General features: G+C 39.2%; 1 protein-coding gene across 2 annotated transcripts; it reads right to left on the reverse strand.

Moving 5' to 3' along the window:
• Window positions 1-146: 146 nt before the first annotated feature.
• HABP4 (hyaluronan binding protein 4) lies at window positions 147-26796 on the reverse strand. Of its 2 annotated transcripts, XM_066988692.1 has the most exons (8): window positions 26472-26796; window positions 18150-18297; window positions 17098-17256; window positions 16842-16913; window positions 14931-15014; window positions 7950-8118; window positions 6041-6217; window positions 147-4955 (listed from the first exon to the last, which is right to left on the reverse strand). In XM_066988692.1, the coding sequence occupies exons 1-8, from the start codon at window positions 26728-26730 to the stop codon at window positions 4899-4901; spliced, it is 1125 nt and encodes a 374-aa protein (XP_066844793.1). In that variant the 5' UTR covers window positions 26731-26796; the 3' UTR covers window positions 147-4898. The 2 variants fall into 2 exon arrangements, with proteins under 2 accessions (XP_066844793.1, XP_066844795.1); XM_066988694.1 differs by lacking the exon at window positions 16842-16913 and having other exon boundaries at window positions 26472-26794.
• Between the last annotated feature and the right edge of the window lie 20 nt (window positions 26797-26816).

The following is a 26816-nucleotide window of genomic DNA, read 5'->3' on the forward strand; positions in this document are numbered from 1 at the left end:
GCTAATTCATTACATTATGTAGAACGTGCTGTCTTTCATTCAAGCAGTTACTACTGCACAACTCTAGACTGAGGACCTGTCTTTGCTGGAAGGTGACAGCAGCTCATAGCGGCCTGTTAACCAGCTGTAAATAAAACAGACAGAGGAATGCTGAAACTTTTTATTGACACTGGCTACTCAGGAGAGCAAAAACTGTACTCAAATCATTAAGTGCTAGGTTGTCTCAAACACAACACTGCCGTTAAGTGTGAGGCAGGATCTAAAGCCGCTCTGAAGGTTCAGCCATCTGCAACATTTCTTGCATCACATCCGCAAAAAGGCATTTGTTTGCAGACAAGTAAAACCTGGAGATTTAATGTAGTTCACATTAAATTCTAAGTAACAGAGCCAAAGAGTAGCAGTTGTTATTTCTTACAGTTGAAAGACTGAAGGTCCCACCCCAGCAAAGCACAAATTGCTCAATACTTCCCCAACATACGTTACTGAAAGAGAGGAGCTCAAATTCCACAGCTGTTACTCAGTGACTGAGAGTATTTCTGTAGATAACCACATTTCACATTCAGTTGTTGGTCCAGTGATAATGAGTCAGTATTACATTATTTTCAATGCTGCATTTATGTGTGAATATGAATATACACTTTGTGTATCGATGTTTATGTGCACATGTGCCTGTGACAGCTCTGAAGGGGGAAAAGACAGAATGGCATAAGCATGATGTAATACCTGAAAGACAAAGGTGTACCAGGGCTGTAAGTTTTGGTCTTTGAGCCCAGAAGCTGTGCCAGCCGCCTAGTGCTAGATTCGTGTGAATAAGTGTAACCAAAGCAGCTGAAAGATTATCACCCATGGGGTCAATTGCATATATTCCTATTTATCAACTAAACTTTTCTACCAGGGTCTTTTACTTCTTAGTCTTTTTATATTATTATGTTAAGCACAGATAATCCTCCTCTTGCTTTTAAAGATACTCTCACAAGAATATATACGTTTACCAATCCTATACCATGGTACTATATATGCATCAGGTGGGCTGCATAATATCGACACTATCAGCTATAAATGAGATCTGTAGAAAGAGATTAATTCCTTTTTTGCAAACTTAGAGTTCACTGCTTAGGGGAGTTCCACCCCTCACCTCTTTGAAAAGCATATTTAAGAATATAATTAAAATATACATTCATCGCATTCATCACGCAAGCTTCACAAACTCCATCTACATAACAGAAAATTTCCCACGCCAAAAATCAACCCATCATCATCACAATGCTGACAAAGGTGGACAATTTATACATGATCCACCTTCATCCCTGTCCCACATTACAACACCACACTCTCCACAATTATCACATTCTTTAACAACGTTCAGTCCATATTTTGCCTGCTATCTCTCCCAATTATTGCCCTTATCTTAAACTCCTCAAGTCCACAGTTTGGTGCCAGGAAGGACTGTGGTGTCTTCACTTCGATGGGCAGCTGAACTCCACCATAGCTGCTCTCATTCCCCCTCCTCAAAGGAAGAAGGGGAGACGATAAAATAGAAAGGGGCTCAGGGTTGGGGTAAGGACAGGGAGATCACTCGTCAATCACCATCACAGACAAAACAGACTCAGCATAGGGAGATTAATATAATTTACCACCTATCACTAGCAGAGCAGAGCAGTGATAAACCAAAAGCAAACCAAACACACCTCCCCTCCATGCACCCTTTGGAGCTGGCTCTGATCTGACACGGGGCAGCTTCTGGGCTCTGCTCAGGGAGGACACCCCTGCAGCTCCCCTGCTACCAAACCCTTGCTGTGTAAACCCAACACGCTTACATTAATTAAACACAAAGCTCACAAGGAGTTTTCCCTAGGCCACTAGAGTAATCCTAACACCGAAGTGCCTGTTATAGTGCATTAAAGAGTAATTAATGTAAGATCTGCAACATAATTTCATCTCTTGATAAGATGCATGCCATGTTCTACTAGTGTTGGTTTGTTTATTTACCCCCCACTGCCACTTGCTTTACGTGAAGGAGTAAACCTAAACCAGGAGTAATTGTTAGTAGCAGACGTGCTTAACAGATACAGCTATTTTCGTACCTTAAATAAGACAGATGACTGAGATTTAATATGTTCTCTTTTCACAGCTAGGAAAAATAATCAGATCGCTGTTACCACTTAAACTAATAACTTCTCTATACTTAGATACTGTAAACTAAAGAAACTCAGGACATGTTCAAGTTTGATAGTCTGAAAAAGAAAATTATCACACTTAGTTACTCTAAGACACTCTTGGTTTAACAAGCAGTAAACAACTACACTAAACCTCAAACCCAAAACTTTATAGGAACATATTTTTTTTTCATATCAATTAGCAAGTCTTAAAGCCAGCCCTGCTTTTTTTTTTTTTTTTAACAGGAGTTTTTAAACAGCCTGCTGACCAAACACTTATTACATAGATATACTTTGACAGTTTCTCGAACAATTAGCTGTCCTTTGACAATGAAACTATTTGTCATTCCATTTTAAAAAACGTAACAGTTAAAAGGAACAAGCAGTGACTTTGTAGCAGTGGGAATCAACCTGAAAAAATAAAGTGATCCTTCTGCCCTTTCCAGAGAATGTCTGGAAAGTCAAAACTGAATCAAGTGTATGACACTACATTCAACACAGTTGTGTAACGAGGTTCCACGTTTTTAGTAGAAAAAGGAGTTACCTTTAAGTATTTCACTACTTCCCTTAGCAAAAATAAAGTGTCAGTAAAAGGAGCAGCAACAAGAAAAAGCTCTCCACATATATGTACATTTACTCCTGCAAGCAAATAAATACAAAAGATTAGTTTTTCTCTGTCCCATGGGAAAAGGGACAAGGAAAAGGGGTAAGGAGGGGAAGAACAAGCAAAAAAAAAAAGAAATCCAAAAGCCTCATATGCAGAATCATTAATGTTTCACAATTGTGAAATTGCCATTTTTGGCAGAAACATTCAAGCACCTATTAGAAGAGCAGCCACAGTTAAGTGGTAAATTGCAGTCATTTTCACATAGTGGCTTTTTTCTACAAGGTCGTTTATGTTATTTCATCCATTCAGTTCTGTAACTCAAAAAGCAGCAGCATGGTTCCGCTAATACCAACATGCTTGTTTGCCTTTGCACATTCTTTCTACTACAGGTTGTCAGATTATCTCCATGTCATTAAAAACAGTTCATTGTGGAATTTAAAATCTCACTTTATAGCAAATTGTCATATAATGTAATTTAACAATGTAAGAATCTTTTGGGCAGTACTGCTTTGCAGACCATCTGTTTGGAGCCATACAGAAGAATGTCAGTGGTCTTTCTAGAATGATTATATCTAAGTGCATGAAGCCTTGCCATGGAGATGAGATATTTTAAGTTTCTGAGTGCCCTAAGAGCTCACTCCAAGGCAGAACAGATTGCTAATTCAAGTCTCATCTACTATCTGCTCTCAAAGGAGATTGTTTGGAAGTGATGCAAAACAAAGTGAGGCAGAAAACAGGAAGAAAGGTCTATAACCATCCTGCTTTTCCAGTAAACTGAGAGAATGAGTTCAAGTTCAACAGGCATTTGGACATTCTTCTGAGGGTGGCAGTTGCTTCCAAAACGTCCAACATGGTTATCCTCTCATTTCTTTCCCTCATCAGTTCTTTCACTATTTGTTTCTCTCAGATTCCTGAGAACAGCTCTGAGCATTCCCTTTGACAGGAAACAAGTTAGGGTATTTGGCTCAAGTTACGAAATATGTTAAAACTGCAAGGAAAGGACCATCCTATCTCATCCTCAATGCCACACAATTTTTTTATTAAGGCAAGAAATATTGCTGTGTCAAGGGAGGGTCAGGCTGGGTGTTAGGAAAAGGTTCTTCAGTGCAAGGGTGGTCGGGCACTGGGACAGGCTCCCCAGGGCAGTGGTCACAGCACTGAACCTGCTGGAGTTCAAGCAGTGTTTGGACAACGCTCTCAGACACATGGTCTGATTTGTGGGTAGTCCTGTGTGGAGCCACGAGTTGGTCTCGATCTTTGTGGGTCTCTCCAGCTTGGGATATTCTATGATTCTAGGATTTTAGCTTGCAGTTTCACCTGCTAAAAGTGAAAAACTTCCTTAACAGTTTGGTTCTGTCTTACTATTTTATTTAACCTTCAGAATCTTGAAAGTAGTTGCAAATTGTCATTTCTTACTGAGGCAAGACTTGTTAAAGTCAGCTATCAAAAGCACCTGTGCTGTCTTAAGATCCCTTCTGTTTAGAGGTGCTCACTGTTTTAGCTGCATCAGATCTGCTGTTTAGGATTTTTTTTTTTTTTTTTCCTCCCAGATGACAGCCAAACAGAAAAGGTTTCAGTCTCCTACTACGACTTGTGAAAATAGCTCAAACCCAAACCAATGAGTGCTTTCCTTTATTTGCCAATCTCTCAATAACTGCAACTTTTAACTGTGTAAAATACACTTCACTCAAAGAAACATAGCAAGCAGCTTTAAAATGTCTACAGTGAAATAGAGTCCCAATTGCAAACCATGTTCAAAAGTTTACATTTGATCAAGCTGTCATGAAGAACATGATATTATCTCTATATACACATTTTCAAGCACTATACCCTTGTACTTCATTTGAAGTACAGTAGAGTAATAGTAGGCTTGTAGTACAGTACTGCAAGCTTTCACATAGTTTTCACACACAGAGGCTGACACGGGACCCTATGACAGAATCCTGGTCTGCCATTATCTCCAGAACCCATTTCCATTAACAGAGGGGTGCAATCATTTCACACCAAAAAAAAAAAAAACCAAAACAAAACAGTTTTTCCTGTACACTCAGACTTCTTTTCCACACCAGCATAGAACTGGCCTCTTCACAGGCTACACCGAAGCTATGTTGATAATACCATTCACGATAGCTCCTTCAAGCTAAAGCAGGAAAATCCTCAGGATCGTCAGGATTTGGAGCAACAATTTGCACCTATAAAGTGAAAAAGGAAGCTTTATAAAAATGAATCCATTGCAAAACATATGGCAGCAATATATAAACATGTGTTTTACCCTGAAAAATACTCATTCTTTTATTCAAATTAAGTACTTTATGTAATAGAGATGGATATAAATGACAATCTTATATCAGAAATTATGACTATTGTAAGCTACACCATGAACCTCTTTAGAATGCTGATTTGCTGCCTGAGTAGGACCAGAAGGTCAAGGGTTCTGAAGTATTTTGATGGGATGGAAAAAAAAGTAAAACAATCTCATCCGTAACATTTTTTCAGAAGCAGCATCGTGGTTTTGTGGTTTTTTGTTGTTGTTGTTGTTTTTTTACATTCTCAGGCTACCACACATCTGATTGTAGTTTTAAACTCTATGCTCTGATATAAAGAGACTTTTTCATTTTTATGAAGCAAACATCAAATAATTTCTATATCATTCTGTAAGTTCCCAACCTTAATTATTTTATTAACGATAAGCAGAACTAAACAGACCTTTGGGGATTATGAAGAATAAAGGTGTAATTTTTAGGTGGTCAAATACATTGTTTTGTTTGTTTGTTTTAAAGAGGAAGAAGGCAGTAGACGTTTTTTTAATGGTTATAATAAATACTTCCACCACTCCTCGTCTCCATCTGTAGGATCCCAGATGTATTGATCTCATGCTGAGTAATCAAAATACTATTAACGTACGGTACTGAAATCTCTTAAAAGGGATATAAACCTTCAGTCATTTTAATTACTTCCCAGTTTATACCAAAACTCACTGCAGAAACAAACCTTCATTGCGTCCTGTCTTCTAGATAACATTACAGCAACTAGTAATCCAGCCTTTGGAAATTTATGTGTTGGAGTTCCTGAGCCTGAACTGGTATTTAATTTTAAGCAACTTGATATGGGTCAGGTACTGAAAATAACAACACAGGCCAACATACTGTGAGGTAGGCAATAGAAACAAGTCTGTCACTATGAAAATCAGTAATCCCCCCCAGAAATGTAGGGGGAGGACAGCCACTACCAAAAAAAATCCCAAGAACACAAAACAAAAACACACAAAAAACTTTACCGTTACTTCTGGTCGAGGTCCCATCTCTTCGACTCGTCTACCACGACCACCTCGTGCTCCTCTTGATCCACGGCCAGGGCGAGGAAGACTCCCAAAGTTAATATCCAGCTGAGATGTTATGTCATTCACCGCTCTTCGAAAGACATGAGAATCATCTTCAAAGTCTTCCTTTTGCAACTAAAAAGAACATCCTGTTAAGGCCTGTAATTTCCATACACAGCCTTCTTCCCTCCCTGATACACATACACACACACACTTGTATTACAAACTAAGCAGCAGATAAATCAAGATGTCCAGAATAGAAGACAGGCCTTAACTTGCAGAGGGTTTGAACAGAAGTGAGACAACTGCCACTTCCCAGATGCCAGGAATAGTTCTTTGCTGGCTCACAGAGTCCTTGCAAAACAAATCTTATGTACCAGCTCCACAACACCAAAGAAGTTTTCAGAAATATGATCTACTAGGTTTTCCCAAGGAACCAGAGAGTCAGGCCTAAGCTACTTACTCCTACAATTACCTTCAGGTAATGAAAAGATCATAAGAAACTACAGCATTTGCCTACCAAATGAGCTGTTAGTAGCTATGAGATTACTGTTTAAACTCTGTGTATTCCTTGTAGCTAGTGGATTTAAGATTGCTTCCCATTGTAATTTTACTGTGTGTTGCAGTTAACATACCTGTAAACTCATCCCATACTGTGATGGATCACTTATTCTATTCAATGTCTAATAGAGGGTTTTGACTGGTTCTTGTCATGTAGTTTCTGTACCTCTTCTATATTCATTTTAATAAGGTCCCTTGACAATGCCAGCCAAGAAAGTTTGGGAGCAAAAAGAACAGCAACTTGCATGCCCTCTTCATACACTGTCATACTCTTCAGAGCTTGTAATAGTTATTCTCTCCAGCACATTCCCACACCCTGGAGAAGGACAGGGCAATGGCATCTATGACCACCAAAAGCCATGCTAAAAAAGGATGCAGCCAACTTCTGTATTAGTGTCTGTCTGTGTACGTGCTTGGTGACCTAAAGTAGTTAAGACTTATCAAAAAGCTGTAAGTTTTGATGTTAGTATTATAACTAGGCAAAGGATAAATGTGTATCAATACATGCATACAGACACTATTCAAGGATAAGAATTTCATCATGCTAGGCTACAAGTATATGCACATACTTCTGTGATCCCCCAAACCTGAAATCTAAGTAAGCAGGAATCTCTGAGCCTCCCTGCTTGCCTATCATACAAATAAACTAGAAGTCGTCCCTGAAATATGAATCCCAATAATATCGTGGAATAAAAATTTCAGAAAAGCAGGGGGAAAAGCACATTACTGTGAAACAAGCTCTCCAGAGTTACTTCTAAGAAGCTTCTAAGAAGCAGGACCCTAAAACTGGAAAAAAAATAAAAATCATATATTCCAAGTGCACAGTGAAAGCTAGGATCCAGCACAGATGAAAATAGGAGACTTAGCATCCAGACTAAGAGATGCTAAAACCAGAATGCAATATATACGTGCAAATATATACTGGTAATTATGCTAATTATAATTCAAAATTAGGATAAGACATGTTTAGTAAACCAAGTTTCTCTAGTAGCACTACCAGAGATCTACGTAGGTGGCAGCAACAAGGACACAGGTTTTATGTTGCTAAGACTAAGTAAGCTCTAAGGTAGAGCTACTTGATATATTACATATTTACATACAAAATGTGGGTGATGATCTGAGAGAAGAAAAACGAATAGACAGTAAGTGTAAAGCAAGTTCTGAGGCACGTATGTGATTATAGTAACAAAGTTGGATACTGATTTGTGTTCAGGTTATACTACAACTAGTAGAAAGAATAAAGACAGTTTCCTAACCCTGAGCATAAAGCAGAGTTTACAGAATTCCTCAGGCAATGCATGCTTACATCATCGCTATATTTTGACTTGTGAATCACCACTGCTTTGGAAGGAACAGTGGATTCTGGCTTCCGGATGTTGAATTCAGGCTTTGGTCGATTCTGTTGCTGAAGATTTTTCCACTCATCTAACGTCATTTCTTGAACTACTTCTTCCATTGGCTCCCCTTCAGCAACTCTAAAGGTTTATAGTTGTAAAGTAAAAACCATTAGCTTGCAACATGCCAGGATGAACAAGAACACTAATCTCTAAAGTAAGGATAGTAAACAAAACATCTGGAATGTTTCTCCCCAAATTACTATCCTCAATTTCACTTACAACCCCCAGTAGCTTGAGGTACAAGTTTTATATCAATATAAATTAGAAAATACACCTCTTTGTCTGCTTGAAATTAAGTCTTATGAATAAATGCTATTTCTAACCTACTATAGTAGGTTCTGGGATTTATCCATCCTTATCGTAAATTCAAGCACTTCAAATTCTAAACAAAACCAGGCTGTCTTTTGATCTGGCATATTCTCAATTCTACTGTTTCATCAGTGGATCTACTCTTAGCAAATATAGCCACAGTTAAAAAAAAAATATATATATACTAAGCAGTTCACAAAACCCCAGTTGCACAGTTTTATTGACTTATATTGCAAGATGACAATGAGATGGATTTGTGTTTCAGTGCAGCTTTCAGCCATCTAAAAAGACCTAATGACAACATGGGATCTTTTAAGTAATTATTAGCATTTTCTTTGTGAAATTTTGACAACGCTTCTGATGCTTGTTTGATTTCTTTTGTCAGAGGTAGTAGCTCACAAGGAGTCATTATCTATCACCTGCCCAAAACTGACAGATTAATCCTAGTCCAGTCTGAATTTGTCACACAAAATGCAATAATGCTGATACATTCAAGAAAAACAAACGGAGTATGTCACAACATAAGGAGTATGCTTTGCATATTTTTGAACTGTAAAGACGGAAGTCCAGCGCAGTGTATCTGTGTTCAGAAGACAAGATACGTAAGACTAAAAATCCTTCTCCACACATCACTGCTTGACTACTTCTCTGCCATTTTCCTAATGCTGGCCAAAATTTTCCTGCCCAGAACCAGCTGCTATTACATTACACTCCAGGTGTACCTTTTACGGATCTTAGCAGAGAGCTATTCCCTCCTTAACAGAGTCAGATGCAGGGAGAGCAACTCACTTCACCCCAATTGTTACAATAACCAAACACCGTGAGCTATAGGAAAATCTGCACTGTTGACTCCCAGATACTTCTGGAAGAAGTGCTTCTTCCACTGCTTCTTCCTCCTCCCACCCAGAACTATTACACATTACAATAGCAGTTGAAGTTGGTTAAGTTTTTCCCTAACATGAAGTTAGTTAAGTATATTCCCTAACACTTATTTTTCCAGAAAACCTTTTAATTAGGCTCCTTCTTGTGGGAGAGATACAGATTTGTGTGTCTTCATTGGATCACAGTTCCAAGTTGTCTTCTATCAAATGCTGATTATCAAGAGTAGATTTTTCTAATATAAATATACAGTTGATTAGATGCAAGCTGGAAATTTGCTTTATCGTGGAAGATGCAGATCAAGTGAAAGTTGGTGAACTGTGCATTTCACCTCTGAAGTTGTACAAGCACCTCACAAGAACACACACTTGAGAGTTTTCTGTACATTTAGAATTAGCAGATAGAACAGGTTTGTTCCCTCTCCCTACACGATCTTGCAGCATGCCATTTCATTACTTGCCAGTCAACTTTATATTCTATTTTACTGAAGAACCCTGCATATGACAGGTAGAAGCATATGAAACACTGAACTGCACAGTAAGACAGTCTTAATTTTGGTTCTAGGAAGGATAGTTTAAAATGCACTTCATTAAGACAGTAAATAAAAATACAGAAGTCCTGTACTATATGTCTACATGCCTTCATTCTCTGTTATTTATAAAATTCCAGCTACATAAACACGAAGTTAAAGGTAAAAAGACTGGTAAGCAGTTTGTAATTCTATACTGATTAAAATGATCTGACACTATAATTAGAAGAATCAATAAGAAAAAAAATTAATACATTTACATTTTAAATGAAAAGGATACTGGTGAAAGATGCAGCTACTTCTGGGAAAAGAGGCCAACAAATATTTTTTCACATGCAAGAACACTGCATGAAGAACCGATGACACCCTGGATGTTTAAATTTTCTGTCCTTAACAGTAAGAAACCAGATATTTTTTGGTCAATTTTCTGAAACTTCAATTCTGGGAATAAGTATTAGAAAAGCAAGACTACTTGCAAGCACCCAAGGAAGAAGAAAAGAGAAAGAAAGCTAATTAAAGGGCTTCTATTAAAATATTTAATTTCATCCCAAGATGCTATGTCAAGACAGAATTGGTAAAATGCATATCTGAACTTTAGGAAGCCATTTGTCCTTCTCTCCCCTTTTCACCAAGTAAGAGAGGCACCTTTCAGTCCTTGATGAAACCTGTAGAAAGATAAAAACAGCTGCAGCAAGTACTTGAGGAGTAGCTATCTATCTTCCTATCTGCAACAGAAAAGCATGCCAGCTTTAAGGCCAGCTTTGTGCTGCTATCTGTAGTGTGAGAAGTAATACACACTTGCTGCAGCAAAAAGTTAGGAAAGAAAATGGCAGATAACGAATCCATTCGAGAATACTGAAGGGCTGACCAAGTGTTACAAGATCCTACAAAGAGAGAGTAAGTGACCTGAAAATAAAAACCACCACCACCACCAGGATCTCCAAAGGACAAGTAAAAATACTCTCAGGCAAAAATGTCAGCTGTCCAAACACAGAGAGAAACCCTGGCAAAACAGAAGCTCTGAAATAGGGAACATCTCCTACCCAACCCATGCAGGCCTACTGCAAGTAACCTAGTCAAACTGAACCTTAAATCAACAATATCTATTATCAACAATTATTATCAACACTACGTAGTATTATGCTGCTGTGGATAGGACAAAGACATATATCAACCTTTTTGTTTGGAGCAGATGTCACTGCTGGTAGAATAGAACTAGAACAAGGTCTCAACTGACAAAGGTCTTCCCTGTGGGAAATTGTAGAGTCCAGAAGGGAACAGCAAGACAGATATGAAGTCAAAAATACACGATATACAGGAAAGTCTTTAAGAAGAGCTGAGGAAGAATCGAATATATAATGCTAAAAAGGAACAAAAATGTGCATACTGACAATGATTAAGGCAAGACAATTGGGAGAAAAAAACAAAACCCCTAACTAGTACTTTCTACTTCCAAAGCATTAGAAAGACTACCAGAGACACTGAAATCCATTGTTAGAGGACATCAAAATCAACTAGACAGGTGTAAGAAGTGGTACAGGTACTGTCAGCCATGCTTTATGTCAGCAAGACCCCTTTCAGACTTAGAGTCCTGTGACCATAATACAGGAGAAGGACACTTCACTACGCAGCAACCTAAACTCCCCAAAAGTCAATCACAAGCATAACTTTGACAAATACACTTCTATCAAAAACAACCTCTTGCTTGTTCCAAAGATATAGTGGAGGATCTACATCACAAAGTTTTGGTTTCTCAACTTTTAAACCATGGTTTGATCTTTACTTCCAGGTTACTAGTGCTACAAATTTGGTTTAGGATGCTGACACTCCCAAGGGGAAGTAACCTCGCTATTACTGAGGCAGAGCAAAAGGAACATGCATATAACTTTTTACAGAGAGACTCAACTGAAGCAGATTATTTTGGTCACTCAGACTGCATGGACGTGCACTCTATGCACTACTTGCCACCTTCTTACCTTACTTATTTTTCATAAGTGATCACTGTGTATTTTCATTAATCCAGTGGATAAGCTCCTTGACATGCCAATGATCATGCTGGCAAGCACTGCCAACTACCTAAGTACGGCCTCTGGACGTGAACAAACTGAATTCCCAGTGCATGTATATATCAAAACACCAGACCAGGAGGTTTTAGTTATGGTTCTTACTGCTTCGGTGTTTTCAATGAATTACTATAATCCTCTGCCTATACTTTGTTTACTGTGCATACCTTTATTGCAGGAACTGTTCTAAACGAACACAATAATATGCAGAAGAAACAAGGATTGAAAAGAATGGATTTCAGTTCATCTCTTCGGCTAATTATTTTTATGTCCTTAAAAATACTGAGCTTTTTTGGTTCATTTTTTCAGCTGCACAAAGCAAATTTTTATTTGGCTTTTATCAAGAAATCAATAGCACAAATCTTTCCCATTAAACATCATTTACAGGGGCATTACTACCAGATATAACAAAATTTAAAATTACACAAGACCAATCTACAACCATACAAGTTAACTGTAAACAAAAAACACAACCAAATACTCAAAGATTTGGACTGGTATAAGCCTAGCTTTATGCCCTTACTAAGAAACAAGAGAAGTGAATAGGTCAGCAAACTTGATGACAAATTTGGAAAGATTCATATTAAATGACCAGATGGGTACATATATCTACTAAAAGGGAAAGAGGTCCTTTGTCAAGAAATAGAATAAAACACCACAGAATAATTACCAACTCCACAAATACCTTTGATAGGAATTAATTAGACTATGTGTTGTACTAAATAAAAAGAAAAAAAGTTTATTCAAGTTATCAATCAACAGAAGTTGGTTCAGTTGTTTGATCTCTGAAGATGACTTCAACAGAAAGCAGCTGTGAGGACAGCTTATACAGCTGTACAACTTAAATATTTTGTACTTCTTAGTTGCAGAAGAAAAATAACTAGCATGCAATTTAGGACACTATAAACAACAGACACTGATGTTGTTGAAGAGTCAGTGAAATTTGTCAAGGATATGGGAAGTACGAACTTAATTTATGAGTATTAAAGAAATCGTTGTCCTGTATACTTTGCAAATGGAAGCTTAAGAAAAGCAATATGGACACAGTCCTGAAGGCAAAGACCTTGTAGGTTACAGAACTCTGCAGAAGTCTTTCCAGAGATGCGCTGAAGTTAGACAGTAACACACCGGAAAGCTATATAGTATCTCCATACAGACAAATTACTCCCAATTGACGGGACCACTACTACTTTTTAAAATGCTAACAGTCACTTTAGGAAAGAATGAGAGAAAACACAAAACCAAATATTTCAGCTGTCTCAACACAAGCACAAAACTGCAGTTAAGCAGTAGAAAAGAAATTGATTCCTCGGAGTTGCTGCATTTAAAGTCAAAATGAGAAAAACCCTAGCTGTAGCTTGAACAAACATACGTGCCTAGCCCCACAATGTTGAGGCTGTAGAGAAAGCAGAAGGTAGCCTCGTCAGAATCTTTCGCTGGTTTATGTTACCCACCAGAAGACAGCAACTCTGGAGAGCAGGGACAACCTAAGCAGACAAGGCCTTAAAATGCATTTTGAAGCATATCATGCCTGAAAACCATCTCCCAACAGCTTTTGCTTTTAAATAATTGAAAAACAAAAATACTTCTGCCTCGTTTAGCAGTATCCCATCCATCCATCCATCCCTAATTACATCGCTACCATTCACACAGCATTTCCTCTTATCTTGAAAGATGTGGAGTCACGAAAATGCACCCAAAGATAACTGCAATGAGCTATATGTAATTCATATTTTGCATATAGATTTGAGAGTCGTCAGGATAGTGTTTACTGCACTGAAAAGACTACATGATGCAGACTTCTGTACTTTTAGGTTACTTGCATCTTACGGAATTCAGTGGACTATTCCTAAACTAAACTTTTAAAAACGTGAGAAGGTAACTGGCAGATTTTTTCAGAAGCCTTTGTCAATATGTATACTTCTTGCCTTATGTTCTACAAGGAGCTGATGTTAGGACACATCTAAGAAGAGCTTGATTTGCTGGGCATGTTTCCAGCTACCATGAAGTAGAAATTGGTACAAGTAAAGATACCAGTAACTGATAAAGAGTGCTTAATAACTGTTCTCATACTTAGCTAACTAATTTTTTCAAACATGCATTGCATTTATTTAATTCAACTACCCATCTGATTTAAGTTCACATAGAAAAATCTTTCTGGACATCCAATCATCATCATTCAGTTTCAGACAAATTCAGATGTATAATAAAAGCTAGTTTTAAATTAAAGGAATCAAAGTTCTATCGACTTAGTTTCTTCCAGTATTATACAAACTGAACATAAAAAAAACAGGTTTTGTAGTCTACTCAGCTTTACAATTAAGATAAGAAATGAACCAATGTAACTAGTAAGCTACATCATTAGGCAAAAAAAGGCTTCATAGCAACAGAAGAGAGCACTGACATTTCATCACCTTCCAGTATTTAGGAGATATTCACAACGTGATATTTGCTTATTCTTTGAACTCTTAGTTGAACAAGATTGTCTAATTAGTTTTTCTTAAACCAAAGTGTTTATCTGACCTGCAGTGAATTCTCCTCTGGACACTGATCAGAACGAAAGCCAGAAGACCAGAGGCAGATTTCCCTCTCAGTTCCCCAGCTTTTAAGGCTCACTGCAAGACCATTTCCAGTTAGCCTTTCAGGTTCTACAGAGGCCCTTCATGAATAGATGGCATTTGCATGGTATTAGTGATCGATGAATAACTGACTTAGAGAATTTTATCTTAGTGTACTTCAGTTGTGTTTGTTTAATTGCATAACTACCTTGAATACCCTTTTCTTGCAGAGTACTTCAATAAAACAGGGTAGTTTTCACCAATTACCCAACTTAAAAGGGTAACAGACAATAGGCAGCCCCTCCTTAAATAATCTCCAAATGTTAGCAATGTAAGCATCACTGGTCACTCAAAATTGCAGCTATATAAATCAAGCTTTAGTCAGACTTAAGGACTCATTTTCTTGAGCCACAAATAGAGAAAAAGCTTTGCTACTGCAATTCTTTAAACAGTTCAGATTTCCAGTGTGCCTCCCAATAAAAGTCAAGAATATCAGTAACAGTCAATTATTTTCTTTGCATTTAGAAAAAAAATATTTTAGCCAGACTATACTTGTTTAGAGGTTCTCCTTCAGAAGTCCCTTGCTGCTGAGCTGTTTCTGCAGTCTCTTCCACAGGAGCAGTCTGTTCCATCTCACTAAAACGGTAAACAAAGAAACACAAGGTCTTCATGGGGCACATTGGTAACGAACTCAAAGCATCACATTTTCCAGGCAAAATTCCTTGGGAAGGGACAAAACAGAAGAAAAGCTCTGGGATCATACGAAAAAAGTTGATCTACTAAGCGACTATGTGAACTAACAAAATGAGAAGGAATGGGAAAACCTAATTTCTATGTACTTACAAACAAAAAAAGTGAAAAGCATGCATGAAGACAAAATAACTCAGTCATGAACACCAGTACTTGATTATAGTACATCTCTGATGCTTATGCTTGCATTTCTTATTTTCAATTTCTTATTCCATTTCTTATTTTCAATTAAAACAGTAAAATTCACACTTCATCTTTGAAGTCCACAGTTTCTGTAACACATTAGCCACATTAGTACACTGTCAAATAAGAGCAGAAGCATGCTTATTTTCATTCCATTGATATGCATACATTTTTTAAATTAAAACTTTGTAGTTTCAATGCTTCATTAAGAACAATTAAAGCATAGAGATGCTTTTAGAATTGTTTTAGACAACACCAATTTAATGTGAACTCTACCACATGCACCACATCACAAGAAAGCAATGTTATCTCACATCTGTATCACAAATTGTGATGCTACTGAACTTAAAAAAAAAAAAAAAAGAATAGATAGGGAGAATAAACAAAAGGGATCTTAACTTCCTTAAACTTTACAGAGTTCACTCAATCTTCACTGACATATTTAGAAACTAGTTTTGTGTCTTTTTTTTTTTTTTATTAATCAGCTAGTTTTGTGCTATTAGCTCAAAACTATGTTTAAATAGTCAATTACATGTTTTGAAAAGCTGGAGTACCTAATGAATCTTTTACTTTTAGTATGCAGCATTATAGAAAAGATAGAAGTCAGTACAGTCTCTTAGAACTCAGAATATCAAGCCCCAAAACGTGGACCCAAAGGGATTTTTTTTAACCTCTTAGACAGATACCCTCAAGAAACCTGGTGTACATTAACAAACACCATCACGATTGGAGTTATAAATACAAAACTATTTTTAAAACAGCTTTGTGAATGAATGCGCATGTGGCAACAGATGTTTGCTCTAAGCTCAAAGTTCTGCCTTTTCTGTCTTTCAGCAGCCTTCAACTAAAAACTTCTATAAGCATACGAGAATAAAGGCTACTGGAAAGAGTAGCATACTGCTAAGTGCATAGAATGGACAAAAGTAGACTTTTCCAGCAAGCTTTGTGTTATCTAGACATAAACCAATGAAAGAAATACAGAATTGAAGTTCCCAACTTTTTTCATCTAATTGACCATTAATAAAACATCACATTTTGTCACTGATTCTTATCTGCTTTAAGATGTATTTCAGTGCTACGGTCAGCTAAACGTCTCTGGAGCCAGACTGAATTGTACTGCAGCTTTGCTATTAAGACATCAAACTTGAGAAAGAAGGACCAAACTTCAAGCCCACTGACAAGTTCCACTTGTTAGTGGTTGTTTTGTAGCAATGTCAATAAGTACCAGAATCCCACTTACTTGAATATAAGAAAAAGTCATAACTTATTTCAGAAAAGACAACATTGCCCCATTCTAAAAGATTTTGGCAGGCTTTTTATTCAAGAGACATCGCCGTGGCTTTGCTACAAATTAAACTCTTCAGGATAAACAAGATGAGTCCAGAAAGCTATAAAACTATGCTTATCACAACAATTAATAGAAAGCATGACTTAAACCTCAAAATACCCAAACTTCAATGAACTGAAAATGATGATCTATGGTGGGCACCAGAAAATGATGGTCTATGGTGGCGCAAGAAAATATTGTACCTCATATCATCTCTAACTGTTCCCCAGTTGCGAGCTCCACTTCCACCCTTTTTGTCATCTGCTCTCATTCCGCTAGAGAGAGAAACAGTGTTCTTTAAGAGCTTTTTTACATTACAGGCTCAAACTGAAACTAGTACTGACTTATTGGCAAGCAGCTTGGGTATAGAATGCAGGAACAGAACATGCAAGAGATTCTACTTCAGTGTCGACTCTCTTGTTCACTTGTACACTAAGAACAAGCACACTGAACACTTACGTTTTATCATTGCCACTTTGTCTTTCAAATTCCCGTTTTCCTCTTTGGTCAAAGCCATCAAAACTTCTGTTTATTCCACCACCTCTTCCTCTGCCTCGCATTCCACCTCTTCCTCTTCCACGACCTCTTGGTCTTTCACAGTCTACTCTTTCAACTGGTCTAAAGAGAAGATTTCCAGACAGATTTTTGTTTTTATGGAACCATTAACAAGGAGAAAAACATCTGTATGACTGCACTTGCGCAGCTGTAGGAGACATCTGTATAAGACAGCTACTGCACAATTTCTGAAGACTATCTCTTTACTCAGCACAGTTGTATTAGTTTTGTCATTTAACTGAACACAGCAGGAATTATTGCTGACAACAGGAATAGAAAGTTCAAGTGTTTATCATCTAACAGTGGAAATATTAGAGAAGTTTAATAAAACACTATAGAACTGCCATGTCTTCAGTGACTTTATTGGGCCGTAACTCCACTATCCAAATTCATAGTTACATGTAACTGCTAACAAGTTCTCTGAAATTTTTTAATACCAACTACTGTGATGGAAAGTAAGAAGAGTTACACTCTCAAGTGTTAGGAGTTTAGGTAAAATTATTCTAGTACCTATAAAGAAAACAAGTTTGACATGTGTTCACTGTCCAAGTAGCACTGTAACAAAGGTACAGTTTCAGTTTGAACTGTAAAATTCATTCTACTTTGAATCTGCACCAGATGCTCTACAAAACTCAGTATGCAAGTTCAGAAATTGGCTATTTACATTACAGGCTAAAGGCAAAGTTTTCAGATCTTAACGTGTTTTAGTTTTGCCTTGTATTTTACCACTTAACAACACAGCTCCAAATCAATCTGCAAGGAAGCTGAAATGACAGCTCTGACAGACATGAACTAGTATATACGTAACACCAAACGGACACACTAATAATGCAACTATGCCTTTAAGTCACCCCTGGCTATCACATCTGTTTAAGAAGGTTAATTCTTTCCCCTCCTTTTCCATCCCTGTGCAGATCTTCTACAAGGCACTTTACATCTCCCTTAATGATACATACCTTTCAACTGTGAATTCAGTTTGCCTTTCTGTTTCATAGGAATGGTATTCCCTGAAAGAAGGTCTCCATTCAGTTTTGTCTTGTTTCTCTGCTCTCCTGTTGTCATTCCATCCTTGCTCTTCTCCTCGTTTAGGGGCTCGCTTCTGGCCTATACAGAAACACTCACATCATTACTGACAGTATAATAATGATCAAATTGTATTTACCAACTACTGTCTGAAGTGAATTGACTACACAATAGTCTTCTGCTTTACCATCTCCACTCCCAAGTCCCCCAAAATATTAAAAGCACTTAATGTTGTCAGACACTTTCTTTAAAGACATTTACTTACTTTCCCCTCCATATTGATGAATCTGTCTCATGCAAAAATGCTACTCTTGTTGACACTGCTCAGCCATTTAAAAAAAAAAAACAAAAACAACACAACACACAACAGGGTAGAGAAATCTCATCTTGCTCACATTAAGTTATAGAAACTGAGAATAACACTTTCTCTTATGTTTCCTCAAAGAGCTTACTGGTGTACTACAGAACAAGATAGAGAAATTTCACCAGAAGACAAGACTGTTGTGGAAGAGATGAAAAGGTGAAAGATTGCAAGACTGTTGTGGAAGAGACGAAGACAGGGGAAAAAGAGGATCATTTGAGACAGGTGTTAGCTGTTTACCATCAGACAACACATTTCCCTATAGATAAGCTCAATTTAGAGTCTGCACCTCTGTTTTAAGCTCACAATTATGGTATCCAACAAAATAAGGGTCACCTCCTTATATTGCTGCTCTGTGGAGGAAAGAACAATTCACCAACATTACAAGACACTTGGTTTAAATAGCAGAAACACAAGCAGTAAATACAAAGGCTCCAACTAATTCTAGAATTCCAATATACTACAAGACAAAATGCATTTAAGCTTTCTCAGCTTTTGTTTGACATTATTGAGGTTGAGGAGGAGCAGGTAGGGCAAGGCAAGTGCAGAGGAACTGTGTGCTATAAAAGGCAATAAGCTGAGGTTATGCATTCAACCCAAATGCACCTAGCTTAAGACTAGAGTTCAATATGTGCTTCCTTCCCTGTTTTCCCAAATTCTCTGCTCTATTTAGGACAAAGTTCTCCAAAAGCAAGTCTTTTGTCTCCTAGACCCCTATACTCAAACCATGCAATGCTGAACAAGTTACTGAAGTCAGGTTCTCACGGACAAGTTACAGCCCTGGCTACTGTGCCTCGGTCATTAGCACATAAGAAGAAAACTTATTCTATGTCAATATATTAATATACAAATGAATTCATAGTTCCATAGAAATGCCCATATAAAAAGATCTCTGATCAAAGCTTGTCTGTCAGGCATGAAGACTAAAACATCATCTTTAAAAAGAAAACTTCAAAGAACTGTCCACTCAGAGAAAAAGGTAGAATGGTGACCAATAAAGCTTTTTGTTAGGCATTAAGGACAGTCGCATCTGTACACTGAAGAAAGTTTAATTGGAGCTGCACAAGCAACCCTAGCTTTGGTTTTCTCTAAACTACAAACCACTTAACATAATATGTTCTCTTTTCTCAAGAGTTGGATTTCCTCAGTCCTTATAGCAACAAGCATATTTGCATCGCAAAAATGAAGACAATCTGTGGACGAAGGACCGTTTTGAAATTAGTCTGAGTGCTTTTTATTACAGCATCCTAATTTGAAAAGGATAAAGTTGAAGATATAAAGAATACAGAATGGCATTTACTGTTTGGAAGGGTGTCTGCTCTGTGCATATCCCAACTATACCACCAATTATGTAAGTGTTAACTCTAAATTGGAATCTTGGTGTGAAAAAAAAAAAGACTCATTTGTGATCATTTTTATTTTGATCGAATCTGAACGGGCAACTGCAATACACGAGTGCACATTTATCCCTTTTTGAGCCTCTCGCTAGCTATCAGAAGGATAATCGCTCCATATAGAACAACTCAGCAAGAATGCAGTGACCACATCCCCAAACATTTAGTAGTAACTTCCAATTTACATACATATTTAGAGAACTCCTTAAAATGAGTAAAGCAATAGCAAAACAAGGATGTAAAAGCGATTTTAGATAGATGTGATTCGGTTACCCAGTACCACTTAAAAGTACTAAAAAGTGCTTCAAAAAGAGTCTTGCCAGATAAGCAAGTGTATTACAGTGCATTACAAGTCACCAGCACTGACTATGCTAGACAAAGCAGACAGCTCTTCACTTCAGCGTACAGTTAATTCACTTTGAGTCTAATAAATGGCTATAATTACTGCAGATGGATTTTAAATACTACAAAAATTATTTGTGACACTCATAACCTCAATAAAAATACTTTAACTAGTTTGACAGATGTGCAGCAATGGATTAAAACTGCACGGCTGCAGCGAACACACCTCTCTAATAAACAGTGTCGTCCTCAGAGCAGAAACACGTGGCTTGTGAATCCGTCCAAATACCAGCACAAATTTCAGCTCAGCATATAAGGGCAAACCAAACCAGAGTCTGACAGCAGTGATAACATAAACCATCTGATTTTCTCCCCCGCTACGTATCTGTCACAATGCAGACTCATTTTTATTTAAGGATCCAAAGGACCACCAACCCTCTGGGGGACTGGGTTCGGGGGAAGGAAGAGTAAAACAAAGGCAATCCTGTGTAGTGTTGCCATAATAGCTTTCACTTACAACGAACTGGCCATGCTTTGAATGCTCATTAATTACTTCTCCTGGTACACTCAAATGTTGCCAGCTTGTTAGCGTATACATATACTAGTATGTAAGTTCCCTTCAAAACCGCAATAGGGTTTTATGGATCATTTACTTGAGGTCTTACAAGCACTGTGCTGAAAAACTGAAGATTGCTCTTTTCTAGTTAATAAGTTTAGCCTCATTTAAGATGATTTTCTTGTTTCTTACACTTAAATTTGTATTAAACTGAAGTAGACACCCACCACTCCTCACCTCATCATTACTTCCCTGGAAGGCTGCTGCAACTGCCCAGTCTGTCACCTCAGTTGCCTGTCACTTTACTTTCTAAATTGATAGAACAGAAGAAAAAAAGTGCTGATTAAACTGTTTCTAAACCAGCATTTTTCAGAAAATACACCCAAACTATTATTAGAGGTAAAGACGTCTGTAAATAGTAAACTACCAGATATGAGACATAGACATGGCTAAAGTAAAAAACACACCAAACAACAGTGGGCTTCATGAGCTGCAGATTAGGCCAAATAATACAGAGTTAACATACTAAAGTATCTTTCACTTTGTCACCATGATGCACTACTATGAGTATTAGTTTTGCTTATGCAGCAGCATTTACGTAGGAAGACTTCCGAGAAAGTGTTCTTAATAAACACGTTTCGCAGAACTCTGAACTGGGAAAGCAGAAATTATGTTTTTAGGAACTGCAGCGTCTCACTCCCTGCCACTGTACATTGGTGTTATTAATGGAAGGATTTAAAACAACTCGGCAAAATCTAGCTGCCTTTGCAGTGTTGTGTCTAGCTCCCACACAAAGGTTTCCCATTCATAACACCTGTCCCCAGACAGGCAAAACTTTTGCTTGGGAAGAGAGTTCTCTAGTTTATGAAGCGGCAGGCTCTTCACCGGCCTGCTGCGGCTGCAGAACATTCTTATTCTATTTTTTAAGGGAAAAAGGGTAAGCTTTTGGGAGGCAGACCTCGTTTTCCATTTAGACACACACCTTGAATTTCCCAGCTTGCAACCACGTCCAGTCACTGCAGGCGACGGCAGAAATCCTCTCCTGGCCCTGCCGCTTCGAGAAGCCGGGCAGCCGAGGGCGGCAGCTGCCACGCGGCTCCCGGGCAGAGGGATGGAGGCTGCTGATGCTCAGACCACCTAAGCCTGGCATTCAGGCCTAAAATCCAGCCCAAAACACTGCATCGCAGCATTTTACGGGTTCTCATAAGGCTGAGACCAACTCAACCCACTAAAACAGACGGTGCCTAAACCTGCTGAAAAGGCGGCATCCACCCTCCGTTTCCGCAAGCGCGGCCCGGGATGAGGTCCCGGGCAGGAATCACTTATCCTTGGCCCCAGCAGCACGCACTGGCACAGAACAGAGGGAAAGCGAGTGCTGTTTTCATTCAGGTAGGACGAACATTAGAGCAGCCGCTGTAGCTACATGAAAGATTTATGCATCTTACAGCACGTAATTGATGGAAAAAGCAACGACAAAACGCTTTCTGTTTGACAGCCTACGCTCAGAAGTTTTCTGAATGAATCAAGGACAGCAAGCATAAGTAACAAACAACGAACATTTTTGCCTTCTCCATCTCTCACCTTCAGTTCCACATACACCGTACGCTTAGGTACCTCTGCTCAGAGCAAAAATCTTAATTTTGGTCTTCCCAATACATAAGTTATCCCGTAAATTTGGCCATGATTGTCGCTCCTGCTTTTTCTAGTTTTCCTACCCCCGAGGTGAAGAAAAGAGCAGAGGCTTTAATAAGTGGGGAAGTGAGATTCTTTCAAGGGCACGACAATTATTTTTCTGATTTTCCTGCTACTGGTATCTCAGTAATTCCTGACACTGTTTCTCTCAGACTGCAGCCGGAAATAAGCCTGCTGTTTTAATAGTATCAGACCTAATGACCCTCTGCTCTTTTCTAAGCTACAATAGTTTGAATTAGAGAAATCATTCATGATGCAGTACAGCCAGCAATGCTGCCCGCCACCTCTAACCCGTGTTCTCCCTTACATACTGCTCTATGCTTAATGTAAGTGGACTTATAGTTCATTTAGAGTACGTATTGCCATTGCTCTGCAACTCTACCATTTTAATTTAATGGGCTAAATAACCTTGTATCAGCAAACTTGAGCTATTTATCCCTCCCACAGTTCTTCCAGCACAGGCTTGCCACCCACCTACATACACACAAAATAAAGAAAAACTTTATTCAAAAAAATTCTCTTTCGGGCGAGTTTTGACTGCCTTTTAAGATGTTAGAACAAAGCTAACAACAGCAGTTACTAGTCATAAATTTAAATTGCCCTTTCCACTTTTTTTTTCCCCTAAGAGACACTTCTTCCCTCAGCTTTCAGACTAACAACCCATTTTTGAAGAAAAAGTCCGAGCCACAAGACACAACTTAGTGGCAGTTCAGAAAAGATGAAGTGAAAAAAAAAACAAAAACAACAAGAAGAATACTGCTCTGGTTGGCCTGGAATGAGGGCGAGTGGAGAAGTTATGCTATAATTCAAGAATCTCTGCAATTAATTACGGCTCCATGTAAAGACACTACTTCATTACCGTCCCAGTAAAACAGCACCTCATACAAACGGACAGCTGGTCTTCCTTTAAAACAAAGTTGCGTCATTGGAAATACTAAAAGATAGCTCCCACTCTCAGGGACTTATTTTCATATATTTCCGGGTGCAAGCTGAATTAGGAATGCATGAACAACCAAATTTCTCTCCTTTGCATACATGCGTGTCCATGTGACTTTAATTCCAAACCTTCAAGCATTTGCTTTTGTGAACTAAAGCAGGACTAACTACATGATTTGCAGAATAACACTCTCAAAACACAAAAACAGGTTTCAGCCATTGCATGCAACGCAGCAAAGAAAAATAAGCTGAGCTAAGACTCTATTCGGTGATACTTTCTTTTCTTGCGTGCCAGTACCCAACTACAGAATTGCCTACCACAGCTACCCTCTGGACAGCCCTTATGACTATGTATCTGAAAGAATGATACTGGAATTAATTATTTAAAAATATGAGAACTACAGCCAGCATAAGATAAAATTCCCCAGAAACATTCCATGACGTATTAGCTTAAATAAGTAGCTAAAAATTCAGACAAACGCTAAGTATTCAGGAGCTACATCTAAAAGTTACACGGGTCATCTAACGCATAGGAAAGAAGAAAACCTTCTGGAGGTATCAGCAACAAAGGTTTAGAGATTTCAATTGAACAGAGCTTATTACTGCATGATCAACAGATTTAATTTGCCTGGACTGCTGAAGAATGCAAGCTCTGCAACAAGGCCTTTTGAATAAAGAGCTGGCAAATGCAGTTTGGCCACTGTGCTAAGAATGAACTGAGCTAACATTAAGTGGCGCAACTGCAGGAGCTGTAATACCTACAAAGAGCCCTTACCCAAAGCCTCAGCAGTCAGTTAAAGAATAACAATAAAAAAAATAAGGTTAGTTAAAAAAGCCACAACCACATCACTATGGCCAAAAATATAAGTTTTGATAGGCTATGAAGTAGTAGTTTTCTTTCTCTGTAGCAAAACAAAACAAAATAATAATAGTCTTGTAATTGTGTCAACTCATAACAAACAGTTCGGATTCTAAAGATCAAAGCACTGAATTATCAGGCAAAGACCTCTTACATGAGGTTGTTTCAAATTGAAAACATCTCCAGAAACTAAGTTACAACTCCTCTGCAAAAGGTAGCCAAGAACTAAGCAAAACAGAAATGCTGATTTGCAACAATACTGAGTAAACCTTCCACTCCAACATCAAAACCTAACACCAAAAACAGTCTCTAAAGCTTTCTACTTATTGCAAGTTTAAGGTCATACAGAAGGCTGAGGCTTGTTTCAAGTCTTTCTTAAGATAAAGACTATTTTCAGATTTAAAATTTTCAAGAAATAATACAACAATAAAACAAGTTGTGAAGCTTAACAACGCTTTTTGTAACCCAAACGAGCAATACACTCCAACAAATTGATAAAACTTGTACAGTGAAGACTTAATTTTGTCACTTCGGTCATAATATCAGAACCTGATTCAGCTGTTCAGATGGGTCTAGATGCTCCTTTACGGTATTTAATTCCTAATCAGTGAAATGAAATTAGAGGGAGTTGTTCCCCAAATCTGACAGCTTAAAAAAAATCGTTAAGAGAGACTGGAAACAATTATTTTTACATCAATTTTAAGAGAAATAATACAAGTTTAGTCATTAGTTCCATAACTCAGTCATTTTAATCAATATTGTGTGTGATTGCTTATTTGCCAAACAAGGGTGTATTCTTCTGGAAATGCAGCCATCGTTAGAGGCTTTATGCAAAATTCAGCTGGTAAGAGCAGCTTCCCCAGCAGTTACTCATTGTCGCCCATTAAGCCAATAGTCCCCAGAATCTTTTACAGTGCCCAGAAGTTTTCTGGCTGAATTCTGTATACCAGATGTGCATGTATTTGTACAGCCCAGATAAAAAGCTGATGCCTGTGGCAGAAGCGCACGGGCAGGCCCAAGTCTCACCTCCCTGCCTCGTTTTGTATGCTGAGCGCTATACATTCGCAGTCCCTGCTCACAACAAGCCCAAGACACAAAAGCATACAAAATCCAGGATAGCCACTTGCTTTAAAGGAGAAAGTGATGTGTTTTGTGTTTTTTTTTTTCCGAGGGAATAACTCTTAAGCTATTCAACTTTCCTAAAGCCTGCTATAGGCCAGCAGTCTTTTCCCCATTTAAATTAGCAGGGAAGTAGAACAAGGCACACGCCTGATGTCTCTACATGGGGAAAGCGGGTTTCCCAGCATCAAGGTAGCAGAAGATACTCAGGCAGCCCAGCAGGTCACTGTGCACTGCCACAGAAGTACGTCCAGAACCTGTTTAAGGTACCTTACAGAGAAGCAGGATGCTCTTCACGTACTTCATGGTCCTGGCAGACTACCGTCACCTACCAGCACTTGCGAGAGAACTTTTCCATCGAAACTTGATTTTGCTGTTCGCTGAACAGGGTCCTTTGCCTCCTGTTGATAACCACCGCAAAGCGCCCTTAAAATGAAGTAAGCCTGGTACTAACGTGAGCATTGGTCTTCCAGGCAGGGATCCCTGACAGTCGCATGACGGTCTCATCTCGGAAGAATCCCAAAAGACAAGTTCTGCACGACTGTCTAAAATGACAGCTTCCGAGATCACCCCCTCCAAAGGCGCTCTTTAATTAGGACAGCTTCGGCATCGGGAGGTTCTCAGCTCCACAAGGTCAAGGAACTGCGGCCGGGGCGGTGTCAGGCTAACCCTAACCAGTAGAAGGGGTAGCGGCGGGGGAACCTGACGGAATGCTAACCCCGATGCAAGAACCACGCTTTTTTTTTTTTTTAATTTATTTTTTTTTCCCTAAGGTACTGACGCTGAAGGAATCGGAGCGGTTTGGGCTGGAAGGGGCATTACAGAGCATTTAATTCCAGCCCCCCCCCCCGCCACGGGCACGGACCCCTCCCGCAGCGCAGGCTGCCCACAGCCCCATCCAGCCTGGCCTCGAGCACCCCCCCGGGACGCGTCTCCCGTGCCCGCCGCCCTCCCGGCGCAGGATTCACACCGAGTGCCGTTCCCCCCGCCCCGTACCGGGCTGCGGCGCGGTGGAGGCGGCGGCGGCGGCGGCGGTGGTGGTGCCGCCGTGCTGCTTGCGCTCCTTCTGGGACTCCCTCCTGCCGGCGCCCGCCCGGCCGCCGCCCCTCCTGGCCGCCGCCGCCGCCGCCTCGTCGCGCTGCTTGCGCTGCTGCCGGCGGCGCTCGGCCTCGCGGAGGATGTCGAAGGGGTCGGACTCGTCGTCCAGCAGCTGGCAGAAGCGGTTGGCCACGGCGCAGCCGAAGCTCTCCTGCATCGCGGCGCGACGCGACGCACACCCGCGCTGCGCCGCCGCCGCCGCCGCTCCGCGGGGAGGGAGGGGGGGAGGGGGCGGAGCCGGGC

The sequence above is a fragment of the Anser cygnoides genome, chromosome Z (genome assembly GCF_040182565.1).
Source record: "Anser cygnoides isolate HZ-2024a breed goose chromosome Z, Taihu_goose_T2T_genome, whole genome shotgun sequence".
NCBI classification, from domain to species: Eukaryota; Metazoa; Chordata; class Aves; order Anseriformes; family Anatidae; genus Anser; species Anser cygnoides.